The 16,519-nt window shown below is 39.8% G+C and overlaps 1 protein-coding gene across 1 annotated transcript in view; it reads right to left on the bottom strand.

Moving 5' to 3' along the window:
• Positions 1–16,519, bottom strand: part of piwil2 (piwi-like RNA-mediated gene silencing 2) — a 59,942-nt gene that overhangs the window by 32,536 nt on the left and 10,887 nt on the right. The window contains exons 3-7 of the mRNA XM_051691661.1: positions 14,788–14,899; positions 13,592–13,792; positions 12,908–13,018; positions 11,268–11,385; positions 8,722–8,846 (exon numbers count right to left, since the gene is read on the bottom strand). Of these exons, the coding sequence (XP_051547621.1) occupies positions 8,722–8,846; positions 11,268–11,385; positions 12,908–13,018; positions 13,592–13,792; positions 14,788–14,899 (667 nt within the window). The remainder of the gene's footprint in view (positions 1–8,721; positions 8,847–11,267; positions 11,386–12,907; positions 13,019–13,591; positions 13,793–14,787; positions 14,900–16,519) is intronic.

Below are 16,519 nucleotides of genomic sequence, written 5' to 3'. Positions count from 1 at the left end.
ATCAATGTCTATATGGAGACCAATTGGTCCTCAGTATCCTCTATGGGCATGGCTCAGGAGGCACTTAAAGCGGTTCTTAGGGGCCGGATCATACAATATGCCTCATTCACCAAAAAATACAAAGCACAAGAACTTGTGGAATTGGAAGGGGATATTAAAAGTGCCAAGGCAGAGCTCAAGTGCCGAATGCTGTCTAATGGCCTCAGGGAATTGACCCGATTGAAATACAGATATAATACTATTTTGTCGCGGAAGGTGGAGTTTTGGATATTCAGGGCAAGACAGTCATATTTTGAGTTGGGGGACAAGGCAGAGAAATTCTGGCTAAATATATAAAACAGAGAGTCTTTCTACCATTCCCTCAGTGAAATCTGCTGGTGGTGAAATATTTACCTCGGCCATTGATATTAATAATACTTTTAAAGAATTCTACCTTGATCTCTATTGTTCCACATCTTCGTCTACTGATGAAGATATTAGAAACTTTGTGGAACCATTAGAACTTCCTAAACTGACGACTGAGCAAAACAGTTCTCTTGATTCTGAGATAAACTTGGAGGAGCTTGGCAAGGTAATTAAGACCTTGCCTACAGGCAAGGCTCCGGGGCCAGACGGCTTTGTTTTTCAAACACGCCGTGTTCATTGTGACCGGGGATTTTAACAAAGCCAACTTCAAGTCAACAGCACCGAAATACTAGCAAAACATCAGTTTCAACAAACGAGGGCACCGGGTTTTGGACCATTGCTACTCTCCCTTCCGGGATGGCTACAAATCCCTCCCCCGCCCACCATTTGGCAAATCGGACCACTCTTCCGTTCTCCTTCTTCCCACTTACAGGCAGAAACTGAAACAGGAAACACCCGCCCTCAGAATGATCCAGTGCTGATCAGATCAATCAGATTCTATGCTACAGGACTGTTTTGATCACGTGGACAGGGAGACATTCCGGTCCGCCTCTGATGATGACGACATCGAGGTCTATGCTGATACTGTAACGCGTTTCATCAGGAAGTGCATAGATGATATTTATGCATTTTTTTATTTTTGTTTTGCCAACCAAAACAATACGGATCTACCCTAACCAGAAACCGTGGATTAATAGCGATGTTCATGTGGCACTTAATGCGCGGAGCATAAACAAGCCAGTTATGCCCTCCGCAAAACTATCAGAGCAGCCAAACGCCAGTACAGGGACAAGATTGAAGGACAATTCAACACCACTGACTCTAGAAGCATGTGGCAGGGAATTAATATCATCACAGACTTTAAAAGGAATAAAAACTCTGCCGTGAACACCGCTGCCTCTCTCCCGGATGAGCTTAATATTTTTTATGCTCATTTCGAGAGAAACAACACCACCCTCATGGAGAGAGCTCCCGCGGCCAAAGCTACAGAGGTTAGTTCACTCTCTGTAGCGGATGTAACCCGATCCCTCTGACGGGTGAATATCCGTAAAGCCGCGGGTCCAGACGGCATTCCAGGCTGCGTCAGAGCGTGTGCGAACCAACTGGCTGTATTTTTATGGATATTTTCAACCTTTCCCTCTCCTTGTCTGTGGTCCCCACATGCTTTAAAACGTCCACCATTGGGCCTGTACCAAAGCAATTCAAAATCACTTGCTTAAATGACTGGCGTCCTGTTGCTCTGACCCCTATCATCAGCAAATGCTTTGAGAGGCTAATCAGAGATTACATCTGCTCTGTGCTACCTCTCTCTCTTGACCCATTGCAGTTTGCTTACCACAACAACCACTCCACTGATGATGCCATTGCATCTACACTACACACTGCTCTCTCCCACCTAGAAAAAGGAACACATATGTGAGAATGCTGTTTGTAGACTACAGCTCAGCATTCAACACAATAGTGCCCTCCAAGCTTGATGTGAAACTCCAGGCTCTGGGCTTAAACAGCTCGCTGTGCAACTGGATCCTGGACTTCCTGTCAAACAGACGCCAGGTGGTTAGAATGGGCAGCAACATCTCATTACTGACCCTCAACACTGGAGCCCCGCAGGGCTGTGTTCTCAGCCCACTCCTGTATTCCCTGTACGCACATGACTGTGTGGAAACACATAGCTCCAATGCCATCATTAAGTTTGCTGATGATACGACGGTGGTAGATCTGATCACGCTGGAAACAGCCTACAGAGAGGAGGTGCACATTCTGACACGCTGGTGTCAGGATCACAACCTCTCCCTCAACCTCAGTAAGACCAAGGAGATTGTGGTGGACTTCAGAAGAAAAGACAGAGAACACAACCCCATCACCATCAATGGAGCACAGGTGGAGAGAGTCAGCAGCTTCAAGTTCATCTGTGTCCACATCACTGAGGAACTCACATGGTCCGTCCACACTGAGGCCATTGTGAAGAAGAAAGTTTGGAATGAACCACCCCATCCACACACGGTTCTACACCAGCACTGTAGAGAGCATCCTGACTGGCTGCATCACTGCCTGGTATGGCAACAGCACCGCCTTCAACCGCAAAGCCCTGCAAAGGGTGGTGCAAACTTCCAGACACATCATCGGAGGTGAGCTTCCCTCCCTCCAGGACATCTATACCAGGCAGTGTGTGAAAAAAGCTCGGAGGATCAGAGACTCCAGCCACCCGAGCCATGGGCTGCTCTCACTGCTACCATCAGGCAGGCGGTATCGCAGCATCAGGACCCGCACCAGCCGACTTCATGATAGCTTCTTCCCCTAAGCGATCAGACTTCTGAACTCTTGATCTCTCACGATCAAGACTGCACTTTATTAATATCACACTGGACTGTCATAAATTATATTTTCTCTTAACATCACACTGGCAACTGTCTATCAACTGACAGCTGAATGCAACACAATACTTCATATTTATTTCCACTGATTACATGGGGGGGGGGTTACAGTGTATTTTTATTGTATACAGTCTTCTTATTTTGTGTATACTGTACAATGTATATTATTAGGTGTATATTGTGTTGTGCAATAAGATGTGTAAACTGTGTTATGTGTAAATCAGATGTTTATTGTAATTGTCATACTGCTATGTTTCTTGGAACTGCACCGAAGACTTTCACCCACTGTTGCACTTGTGTATATGGTTGAGTGACAATAAAGGGATTTTATTTGATTTTGATTTGAAAAAGACAAACACATGGGAGAAAGAGTTAGTTTTCATTTTTTTTCTCTCCGTTCATCTTTTTCTGCTTGTTACGTCACTAAGCCGCAATGCTAATTCAATTATGATTATTTGATTTGGATAATTCTGTGATGACCCTATCTATGAACTTTAAATCTGTGGAGGGAAATGGAGTGTTCTGAAGAGGTCTGTCTAGAGAGAAGGTGCAGCAGAGCAGTCTCTGTGGAGTATATTTTCATTCCTGGCGATCAGGAGTGAACAGGGTGTTTAGTCCCCATAGAGACTAAAGCTAATTGTACATTTCAAACATGAATGATTTCAGACAGGCCCTTGAGGGCACTACACAAGGGAATCTGCATATGTCTGGACTGTTGGTAAAACCATAGTTGTTGCCTAGTTTTTGCTGACAAAAATATTGTAGATGGTTAAATAATAATCAAATAAACACAAAAATATTCATTTTACTATTATTTTTAATAGGCCTTATAAACAAGTAGGCTTACACAAAATATTATCTACTGTATATAAAGCTGTTCAGGTTGTAGTCCACAAACCCGCAAGATAATTCTCCATTGGTTCCCTCTGGATTTTCCCATGGGTTTTTATCATGGTAGTGATGTGTATACACACATATACATATACACACACTATCGGTCAAAAGTTTTGAAACACTTGACTGAAATGTTTCCCATGATCTTAAAAATCTTTTGATCTGAAGGCGTATGCTTAAATGTTTGAAATTAGTTTTGTAGAAAAAAAAATATAATTGTGCCACCATATAAATTTATTTCATTATAAAACTAAAATTGTATTTAAAAAAAAAAGAGTTTTTGAAATTGATGACTTGGACCAAATAATAAAGAAAAGCAGCCAATAAGTGCCCGACATACACTATATTGCCAAAAGTATTCGCTCATCTGTCTTTAGACGCATATGAACTTAAGTGACATCCCATTCTTAATCCATAGGGTTTAATATGACGTCGGCCCACCCTTTGCAGCTATAACAGCTTCAACTCTTCTGGGAAGGCTTTCCACAAGGTTTAGGAGTGTGTTTATGGGAATTTTTGACCATTCTTCCAGAAGCGCATTTGTGAGGTCAGACACTGATGTTGGACGAGAAGGCCTGGCTCGCAGTCTTTGCTCTAATTCATCCCAAAGGTGCTCTATCGGGTTGAGGTCAGGACTCTGTGCAGGCCAGTCAAATTCTTCCACACCAAACTCGCTCATCCATGTCTTTATGGACCTTGCTTTGTGCACTGGTTTGTTTGTTCCCACAAATTTGGGAGCATGGAATTGTCCAAAATCTCTTGGTATGCTGAAGCATTCAAAGTTCCTTTCACTGGAACTAAGGGGCCAAGCCCAGCTCCTGAAAAACAACCCCACACCATAATCCCCCCTCCACCAAACTTCACAGTTGGCACAATGCAGTCAGACAAGTACCGTTCTCCTGGCAACCGCCAAACCCAGACTCGTCCATCAGATTGCCAGATGGAGAAGCGTGATTCGTCACTCCAGAGAACGCGTCTCCACTGCTCTAGAGTCCAGTGGCGGCGTGCTTTACACCACTGCATCCAATGCTTTGCATTGCACTTGGTGATGTATGGCTTGGATGCAGCTGCTTGGCCATGGAAACCCATTCCATGAAGCTCTCTACGCACTGTTCTTGAGCTAATCTGAAGGCCACATGAACTTTGGAGGTCTGTAGCGATTGACTCTGCAGAAAGTTGGCGACCTCTGCGCACTATGCGCCTCAGCATCCGCTGACCCCGCTCTGTCATTTTACATGGCCTACCACTTTGTGAGTTGCTGTCATTCCCAATCGCTTCCACTTTGTTATAATACCACTGACAGTTGACTGTGGAATATTTAGTGGCGAGGAAATTTCACGACTGGACTTGTTGCACAGGTGGCATCCTATCACAGTACCATGCTGGAATTCACTGAGCTCCTGAGAGCGGCCCATTCTTCCACAAATGTTTGAAGAAGCAGTCTGCATGCCTAGGTGCTTCATTTTATACACCTGTGGCCATGGAAGTGATTGGAACACCTGAATTCAATTATTTGGATGGGTGAGCGAATACTTTTGGCAATATAGTGTAGATGGGAACTCCTTCAATACTGTTTATAAATCATCTCAGGGTGATACCTCAAGAAGTTGGTTGAGAAAATGTCAAGAGTACATGTCTGCAAATTCTAGGCAAAGGGTGACTACTTTGAAGAAGCTAAAATATAACATAGTTTTGATTTATTTTGGATTTTTAGTCACAACATAATTCCCATAGTTCCATTTATGCTATTCCATAGTTTTGATGACTTTACTATTATTCTAAAATGTGAAGAAAACAAATAATAATAAAGAATGAGTGTTTCAAAACTTCTGACCGGTAGTGTGTGCATTGTACGTATTGTATGCATGTACAATATACAAATCTGTTATTTACAGAAGCAAGGGAATGTAATGGCAGAAGAGGTATGGTATGTTGGATAAATATATATAGACTAAGCTGTGCACTGCACATAATTATTGCTCAATGGGGCAGTTTTAACTGTTCATGAGATGGATAGCCTGAGGGAAAAAACTGCTCCTGTGCTTGACGGATCTGGTGGTCAGAGCTCTGTAGAGCCGACCAGAAGGCAACAGTTCAAAAAGGTAGTGGGCTGGGTGAGTGGGGTCCAGTGTGATTTTTCCAGCCCTTTTCCTCACTCTGGAAGTGTACAGTTCTTGAAGGGAGGGCAGTGTCAACCAATTATCCTCTCAGCAGTCCGAACTGTCCTTTGTAGTCTTCTGATATCCGATTTCGTAGCTGCACCAAACCAGACAGTGACTGAAGTGCAGAGGACAGACTCAATGACTGCTGAGTAGAACTGTATCAGCAGCACCTGTGGCAGGTTGAACTTCCTCAGCTGGTGAAGGAAGTACAACCTCTGCTGGGCCTTTTTCACAATGGATTCAATGTGGGTCTCCCACTTCAGGTCCTGTGAGATAGTAGTGCCCATGACTCCACTGCTGCCACAATGATGTTTAGAATGGTGAGGGGGTTCAATATTGGGGTGTTCCTCCTAAAGTCCACAATCATCTCCACTGTTTTGAGCGTGTTCAGCTCCAGGTTGTTTTGATTACACCAGTGAGCCAACCGTTCAACCTCGCTTCTATATACAGACTCATCGTCAACTTGGATGAGGCAGATGACAGTAGTGTCGTCTGCAAACTTCAGGAGCTTGACAGAGGGGTCCTTGGCAATGCAGTCATTTGTATACAGGAAGAAGAGTAGTGGGGAGAGCACACATCCCTTGGGGGCACCAATGCTGATTGTACATGTGCTGGAAGTGAATTTCCCCTGTCTCACTAGCTGCTGCCTGTCCATCAGAAAGCTGGTGATCCACTGACAGATAGACATGGGAACAGAGAGTTGGTGTAATTTAGTCTGGAGAATAGCTGGGATGATGGTGTTGAAAGCCAAACTGAAGTCAACATAAAGGATTCTTGCATATGTCCCTGGTCTGTCCAGATGTTGCAGGACATGATGCAATCCGATGTTGACTGCATCAAAATGGAGGGAAAGTGCACGTTTCTGGACTCAACAGGTGCTATTGTTAATGCAGTTTGCTAAGGAGTCATTTAATTAAGATGTCTGAATTATACCTAATCTTTTATCCAGCGTTATTTTTATGATAGCCTACCTGTGCCCGGCGGAGACTGAGATGCTGCTACCGCAGAGGATAATAAAAACCGCTTCACGTGGACACACCGGTTTCCCTGCTTTGCCTAAAAATAACACGCCCAGCGCACTTAAGCAAACAGAACTGAACTCTGAGATCATCTGTTACTCTGAGCACGAGATGGAGCTGTGGAGCTCAGAACCGCACTGAAAACACTAATAATACTCTAACACAACACAGACTAGACAGATCAGCGCACATAAACTCTGAAGTGAGCAGACTATTTATTTATTTAATTAAATCACAGCCCTTTGCGGTTTAATAACGCACAAGTTCATATCACGATTTAGATTTTATTTTAATAAATCGTGCAGCCCTAATACATACAGATAAAAAACATTTAATGTTGAAGTTTAATTTGCTGAAATGTATCATTTAAAATAAAATTCTCAAAATTTTATTTTCTCTGGCTGCCGTTCAGTCTCTACAAGAGACATGTCCTTCTCAGTCTCTATAGCGTACACACTGGGTCTCTCTCGTGCGGTATTGTTTTTGACAGTGGTTCATATTAAAGTTATTAGGTTTTCTCGGCGATGCGATGAGATACAGCAGTTTGCCCATATCTCTCGTCTCCATTCTCCGTACAGTAAATCCACTTGCGTGTTTGTTATGCTCCACACAATCAGTTTCTGTGCTAGGATGTGCAGATGAGTAGAGCGTGTATCTCTTGAAAATTTATCGGTGCCAATTTTAGCCACAGAAAGTGGGGAAGTTACGCTCATTGTCCAAAAGGTGCCTGGGTTTATTCCTGGCAGGCAGTAGATGCCAAGTTTTATTAAGCTCCTCATTCCAAATCTGGATAAATGCGGTCATCTCCTCTATGTCGGTGCATTAGTTCTGTATGTTAATTTAATAGCCAAAATGTTGGGAAATGTGTGAATGAGAAAAAAAAACGTTTTGTTTCAGAACCAATGCACATTATGCAATGTACAGATCATGCAATTTTTTAATTATTGAAACATGCCTTTTTTCAAATTGAATTGTTTAAATTCTAACATAAAAGGATGACAGGGTCATTTTATAAGGTTAGAATAGAAGAAAAAAAATTGCACTTGTAAAGGTAAAAAATGCCCCTGGAATTCAAATATTGCCCCTTAAAGAAAAGGTTGATTTCTGACCCTGGTTCCATCTGACCTTCGTAAAGCGCTTTGAGTGTAGTGTCAGAAAAGCGCTATATAAATATAATGTTCATTAATTCATTCATGACCTATACAGGAATTGAGAAAAGTAGCCCCCCATGAGATTTAGGTGAGTGTTTTGTAAAACAGGGCCTGTCTTATATATCATTATATTATAATAATGTAATATAACATTTAGAATTTGTCTAATTAAATGAAATTATTATTTTCGGTTTTCAGCCCAGTGTGTCCAGAATTTTCATTTCGTTGCATCACTAATCATAACAATTTCAGAATGACCCATTTTTGCTGTTTACATAAATGGTCATGGTGGATTGGGAAGAAAGCTTTGTTCCTGTAGCTCAACTGGTAGAGCACAATGCTTGCAATGCCAAGGTCATTAGCTCGATTCCTAAGGAACGTGCATACTGATCAAATAGATAGCTTGAATGCACTTTAAGTTGGATAAAAGCACCTGCAAAATACCCAAGCATAAAATGACTGTAAATGTGTAAATATTGGAATGTCTACATAGCACCAACTCTTATTTCAAAAGAGCAAGATAAATCCCGTTTTCATGATAAATCATCTTTCGATCGTCCCTTGGCAAACATTAACGAAAGAGCACATTTGTTTTGTCCCCGAGGAGATTTTAAACCAGCTAAAGTGGCGAACACTTTAAAAAGACATTTGATTACATGCACATCTGTGGTGTGGAGTCTGGAGAATCCTGATATTCTAAACAGAGAACACACACCTTCTGAGGACCACATTGTAGAATGGGATACACAGGTCAGAGCTGGGGGGCAGAATCTTCGTCAACTGAATCTTGATATCGATCTCCTGATTGTCTGTTTTTCTCTCAGCTTTAAGGTGAACAACCTGTTACACAGAGCAAAACCAAATTAAACCTGAGAAATGAGTTCTGTTCAAAGTGTAAACATTTTTAATATAGCCCTTTTCCCAAATAAAAACCTGGTATGTTTCCCTTTGGAACTTTCTAGATTAGAACTCTCTAGATTAGAGGAACGGCACACCCCAAGTTGAATTTTCCCTTTTGCATTAGCACACACAAAAGGAACCCCATAGTGTAGTCTTCTATTGTCAACCTTTTTTGTTTTTTCTGACATTCAAGTCACAACAAAATCAACACCACCGATGGAGGACGTCAGGATCAGAGTTTCACTTTTGTCAGGGCTGTTTTACAGAAACTGTGTCTTTACACTGGGCACGTGAGCCCTGCATTCGGTGCTGCGTCCCTGAAGCCACAGTGAGATGAGAGATGAGGTGCGCAGCCCATTTTAACAACGCAGCACAAGCTGAACTCTGCAGAAAATGTTGAAAATGCTCTATAAACCTATTTATCTTTTACAATTATGGCTTTTATTACTCTACATAAAATACTCTCCTGAATACCCATTAACTTAAAAAAAAAAAAAAAAAGATGTCTTGGTTCAAGTTAACCCTGTAACAGGCATGAATCACTTTCCTCCTGTAAATTAGATTTCATTACCTTTTAGTTTAAAATAGACTTCAATTACCCACTCTCGATAAACAGCTTTTTATTTACAGTGTGTCTGTTTTTCCTGAAAAAATTCTATGTGGTAATCCAGAAATCACTTTATTTTCTGTATAGTCACAGAGTATATATGAGATGAAAACTCAAACAGTGTCTCCTTTTGAAGTCATGCAGCAGCTCTGCTCACCCCTCGCACACACATATGTGAAACAGGCGATATTCTTTGAATACTTTGTTGGTTTTATGTTATTTCTGTTAAGGGAACTGAAAAAATACCACAAACCACTGAGTACGAGGCTAGAAGCTACAAGTTTGTTTACTCACGCAGGGTTCCCACTCTTTTCAAGGCATAATTTTCCAGAATATTTTATATGCCCAACAAGTTTAATATTTAAGCAAAAACATTTATATGAATGGAAAACTGCATTGCAAATTCCGGGTTTTTCTGGACGTGTAGAAACCCTGTCATGGTGGCTGTTGACTCTTTGCGTTACTCAGTGCTTTGTGCATCATATGTGTTTGACCAATCATAGGTTGCAGCATCTCCCACAGTCCCTCTTCTCCCAGAAAGTGCCTACCCCAGAAGAGCTAAAAAGTCTCTCTGAATGGCAAAGAGGAACTTTAGTTCCTTGAGTGAGAAAATGACAAATAGTAGTTTAGAGTAAAAGTACTTAAAACGGGCTTTAGTTCCTGCAGTGGGCCTGAAAAGGCCTTTTTTGCTTCAAAGACGATTTACTCAAACATAACGACATCAGTTCAATGTTGCACAAAATGCCTTAAAGGGAGAGTTCATCCAAAAATGTAAATTCTCTCATAATTTACTCACCCTCATGCTATCCCAGATGTGTATAACTTACTTTCTTCAGCAGAACACAAAGATTTTTAGAAGAATATATCATATCAAGTGAATGGTGATCAGACCTTTGTTGCTCCAAAAATTACATTAAGGAAACATAAAATTAATCCATATGACTCCAGTGTTTAAATCCATATCTTCAGAAGTAATATAATAGGTGTGGGTGAGAAACAGAACAATATTTAAGTCATGTTTTACTCAAATCTCCACTTTAACTTTCACTTTCAGGTGACTTTCAGATGTAAAAGTGAAGTGGAGATATAGAGTAAAAAAGGACTTACATTTTTATCTGTTTCTCACCCACATCTATTATATCGCTTCTAAAGATATGGATTTAACCACTGGAGTCATATGGATTACTTTTATGTTTCCTTTATGTGATTTTTGGAGCTACAAATTGACTGATCACCATTCACTTGCATTGTATGAACCTACAGAGCTGAGATATTCTTCTAAAAATCTTTGTGTTCTGCTGAAGAAAGTCATACACCTCTGGGATGGCATAAGGTTGAGTAAATGATGAGAATTTTCATTTTTGGGTGAACTGTCCCTTTAATGCTTGCACCAACAAAATGTACCATGATAGCACTATGGTTTTTGGAAATGTATTGTACCATGGCAATACCATGGTGTTCAAGTAACTGAGTACCATGGAAATATAATTGTCAATTAGGGATGTGCAAAACTACATATTTAAAATTCAAAATCAACTAGTCAGTGGGCTGCCTGAAAGATTAGTTGACTCATCAGTCAAAAACCTCACTGATCAATTAATCGACCCATCCATAATATGAATATTGTTATAATTCAGTAACACGAAATACATCAAGTCTTAGTATCACTACCATACTATCACTGTACCATGGTACCATACTTCAGTACTTCCTCATAAGGGAGCATTTACTCTCATTCAAATATGCATGCAAACCTCATCAAGACGTTTTGGAAGATAGAGGATTGATCCATCAAACGCCACAACCTCTCCTGTAGTGGGTCGATGCTCCTTCATCATACCGAAGCGCATGCCGATAGATTCGATGTTCGGGCTGAAATTCAAGAGTCGATCATTAAAGCCATTAATCATCGTTTTCAAAAAGGATGCAGAATTATTCAATCAAAGCTGGTCATGATACATGCAATTATTAAAGGTCTGACTTGTTCAAACAGGCAGGAGTAAATTACATGACATATTTCCTTTTAAATAATGCATTCTAGAAGCACATCCTTGAGGGAACAGAGAACTCATATTTAAAGGTGCACCAATTCCATATTAATATTTTGCTGGCTCTTCACATTCTTCCTGAACAATCAATATGATATCGTCAGAGGCTGAGGAACGTTCTCTTGAAGATTGATTTTATTACTGCAATTTTCTGGATACAGAATTTTTCTGTGGTACTCAACATTAAGCCACAAATGTTGTCGATAGAGATTAACTTGTAATGAACCTAAAGCATTCTTTTAACCCTTTCCCACATACAATCAAACCAGTATTATACCACTAGACTGGGCTCCGACGCGTACGATCAAATCGGTGTGATCTGCATTCATGCTGCTGTTTACCAGCAAAATCGGTTGTCATAATGACTGAAGCAGTTGTCATAATGAACCAGCAGCACAAATGGTCTTTTCAACATCACAATATCTTTGTTTATATATTACAAACTTTCAAACAAAACTTTCAAACAAATCACTAAATAAAAGTAAAAATCCGTTGCCATCAGTGCGCACTGTTTTGATGCATCGCTGTGGCCGTGTTTTCTGACGTCAAAGAATATACAAACTAGTCAGTCCACTTGAGCCTTCTCCCATTCCGTCCATCACAACCACTTCCGGGGCTGGAAGAGTGTAAGTGCTAGGTTTTTAGAACCTTCTATGCTCCTCCTTTTGTATGCTTCTATGACGATACAAACTCAGAATCCCATCTTGCATTACAACGAAAATATTGCGGCGCGCATAGCCCGCAAGCGCATTCGCGTCTTAGCCATCATAATAAATCATTATAAACATCTAAAAACCACATTATATATTTGATAATATATAATCTGACCTTCAGTGCACCTGCTGTGATATAATCTGTCCTCCAGTGCATCTGCTGTGAAGTGTAAGGTAAGATTTATTTTAATTCCAGCGCACATAAAAGAACTCACGATGGGAGATCCGTCAGTACAGGAGAAACTTGCGTGCGAAAAGGTTTTAACTCAATCTAATTGCGAAACACAGCTGGCCATAAGATCTCAAGATCTTTAAGATCTTTAGAACCACCCTTTGTACAATAATTAAATCTTTTTCTAGACCACTCCTTCAGTCTGTGTGCATTGAATTTATTTAATACACGAGTTTCACAATTTGAGTTGAATTACTGAAATAAATGAACTTTTCCACGACATTCTAATTTATTGAGATGCACCTGTATGGACTATATATAAACTAAGTAGAAACAAATCCCTTTTAAGTAATGGGCTGAGAACTTTGTTGATAAAGCAAACAATAGCAATCACAATTTCTCATCTAAATATCAGATCCTGCGGCCACCGACAAACCTTTTGAAACCTTTTTATGACTTACGTAAAAGTAACATGGTACTGAAACACAGCCTCATTTTTGCAGCAGATGGGGATGTAGTTTGATCCGATGGATATAGGATTGCCTTTGGTTCCTGTTTTCTTCAGAGGTTCTCTGCAGGAATAGAAGATACACAATAGTCTAAACACATTATTCATAATTCTTATTCCTCAGACGATATGACTTAAATCAATTGGGAGAAAGAGTAAACATGGCCTTTAACCATCTTTATCCCTATTTGGTTAATATTCAGAGCTAGAGAGAAGTGTCAATACTTGTTCTGCAAGCTAATGTCTGTTTTTTTCCCCCCCACAAACTGTTTCTCAAGTTTAGATTGTTATATTTTTATGCCCATGGTCTAATTTTGCTGAAGTCATTAGTACATACTGTATTATTTAAAGAAAGTTTTTAATTGTTATATTTTTATATCCCTGGTCTAACTGTACTGAAATCACTAGTGCATATTATTTTATTGTTTTCATAATCTTTATTCATAAACTTTTTCTGCAACCAAGGCTACATGAGTGGGGAAAAATATTAACCAATAATATCACAGCCTTAATGTTTCAGTCCAACACTCTTTTCAAGACCCAATTAAAAAAATACAATTAAGTCCCGTTCATTACTTCCCATTAAAATGCAAAACAATCAAAAGAGAAGGATAAGTGAAAAGGTCAGAATTCATACTTTACAGTCTCCATTTTCACTTCAACTTTAGGGGGTGTTCCTTGAGGAACTGGGGCGTCTTCAGAGACGGAGGGTGTGGCCGGCAGGGATAAAGGGGTGGCAATGGGGGACACAGGGCCCAGTGGGGCAGTCGGGCCACGACCAACACCCATGTGGGGCAACACTGCTCTGTCAACACCAACAAATCCTCTGCCCAGGAAACTGTCATGATGAAAAGATAAACTTAAATTAACACGGTTAAGATGCATTGCCAAAAATTGTGCATTTGTCTATTAACTGTTACATTATGTTTTTCATCTGCAAATAGCCATTAGACACCCAAGGAAAAACAAACAATCTAAACTGGAAATTTCTAATTTATTCTGTAATCACAAGACAACAATATTGGACAAAAATCAAGGAAAATAAATCATGGGTAGTGTTGGTGGACAGCACTAGGGATGTCAATTTTCAGACATTTACATAATCAATTAATTGTCAACATTAATACCGCAAAACGCACATGGAAGACTCCAGCTAATATGTGCATGTAGCCTTCTGTTTAAATACAATTTTAATACACTAATGAAATGCAAGTATAGGCATGTATTTTAATACATTTAGGATATGACGTGATTTTTTTTAAATTACTGTTAATGAATTACTGTTAATAATAACTTGTATACAAGATACATATAGTTCAATTAAACATATTTAAATTTGAAATTAAGTCAAATCATAACACGCTGCGTAAACAAAGTACATAACATACCACTTCTCTGGTAATGGTGAGAAGTCAGGTGAATGTACAGTACCTTCGTGCTCTCCCGGCAATCCCTAACGTAATTGAAGGTTGGGATGAGGAGACTGGCGGATCAATAGTGCTTGTTGCCATGTTGCACTTTAACACACTATAATGTTAATTTATAGAGAAATGCTGCAACACTGATTACATTGAGCCAACCTCATCTTTACAAGAGAGAAAGTGACGGATACGTGTATGTGGGGTTTTGATTCTGTGTTGCGGACAAGACGTGACATGCAGCACCCTCTAGCAGATGATCACTGAATAGACAGTCTTTTCAACGTCTGCTGGCATGATTACTGAACACATTTGTTCTGAAATTAATTAATCGACGATCAATAAGCTTAATCGATCAAATTATTAACGGCAATTAATCGATCATCGATTACTCATTAACATCCCTAGACAGCACCTGATGGATTCCTCTAAGTGAGCCTGCTCTCTTTCTGGAATTAATGTGGCTGCCCCAACGGTGGTCATCTTAGACTGGACATCTGCCCCAAAATCACCTACTGCCCCCCGCCCTGCATTAGGAGAGAAAAAGACACATGAACAAAAGCCAATGGCAAACAGGGGGACTGACGTGGAAACCAGTTTGGAATTATTTTCACTTTTGGTGACAGCACACTGTAAAAAAAATATTTGTCCCATTTTGTGATAGAAAATCTAAACATCCTTAAAACAAGACATTTACTTGAAAGCAAAATGAAATGAGATATTTAGCCTTGCTTTCAGAATCAGAACAAATTTTTTTTATTTTTTATGTTTAGCCTATTTTTAAAACAAGATAAAAACAATTTTCCAATGTGATAAGAAAAATAAACAACTCAAAGAGAAAATATATATACTGTATATTTTTTTTTTTCATACCCCATTGGGAAATTGTGTGGTTTTTTTTTTAAGCACAAACCTCAAATTTTGTTAGACGTCTCAGAAAAAACAAGATTTAATATATATTCATTTTGCTTCAAGTAAATTTGTCTAGTTACGGATTTTTACTGCAAAACAAGACAAAAATATTGAATAAGAAAATTATTTTTGCAATGTAGTGGCACAGAAATTACACACTGTACACATCTTTAATTAGTTTCTCTATCTTTTTACTTGGTACTGACATTAAAGGAATAATTAACACTAAAATGAAGATTCTGTCTTAATTTACTCATTCTCGTGTGTCCCAAATCCATCTGACTGTGGAACACAATAGGAAATGTTTTAATGAATATCTCTGTTTGAATCCAATGGCAGTGGACAGTGCCTCACTTTAAAACTTAAAAAGGAACAAAAAGTCTCATAATAGTTGTCCATCCGACTTGTCATATTTCAAGTCTTTTTTTTTGGAATGCCCAATTCCCAATGTGCTCTAAGTCCTCGTGGTGGCGTAGCTGCCTCCGCGTCTGAGACCATCAACCCATGGATCTTATCACGTGGCTTGTTGATTGTGTTACCGCGGAGATATAGTGCGTGTGGAGGCTTCATGTCATCCACCGCAGCATCCACGCACAACTCACCACGCACAACTCACCACGCGCCCCACTGAAAACAAACCACATTATAGCGATCACGAGGAGGTTACCCCATGTGACTCTACACTACCTAGCAACCAGGCCAATTTGGTTGCTTAGGAGACCCAGCTGGAGTCACTCAGCACGCCCTGGGATTCGAACTAGCGAGCTCCAAGGGTGGTAGCCAGTGTCTTTATCACTGAGCTACCCAGGCCCCCCATATTTCAAGTCTTCTGAAGGCGTACCATTTTGGTTGAGAAACAACCAGAAATAAAAAAAATTTCAATGAAAATCTTGATATCAGTTGCATGTTCAAGAGCACTATGAGCGAAGCTCGTTCACAGTGACAAGCGAGAACTTGCTTTGTTTAGCGCTAAAAACAATGCAAGTTCTCACTAAGGATGTGCGAGGCTAGTTGAACTATTTAACTAAACTGTACCGATGCTGCTAGTCGACACTGGAATTACTAGTCAGTTACTATTTTTCCCCATTAAACTGTTCAACATTTGTACACATTTACATATGGCTTTATAGTATTACAAATTTAAATTACTCTCATGTCAATGTTACACATTTTTGAATATAATTAATAACACAAATATTATTAAAAAAAGAAGAAAAAAAAAAAAGAGGATATCT

The sequence above is a fragment of the Myxocyprinus asiaticus genome, chromosome 4, assembly GCF_019703515.2.
Source record: "Myxocyprinus asiaticus isolate MX2 ecotype Aquarium Trade chromosome 4, UBuf_Myxa_2, whole genome shotgun sequence".
NCBI classification, from domain to species: domain Eukaryota; kingdom Metazoa; phylum Chordata; class Actinopteri; order Cypriniformes; family Catostomidae; genus Myxocyprinus; species Myxocyprinus asiaticus.
This window is presented reverse-complemented; position numbering and strand designations above follow the sequence as displayed.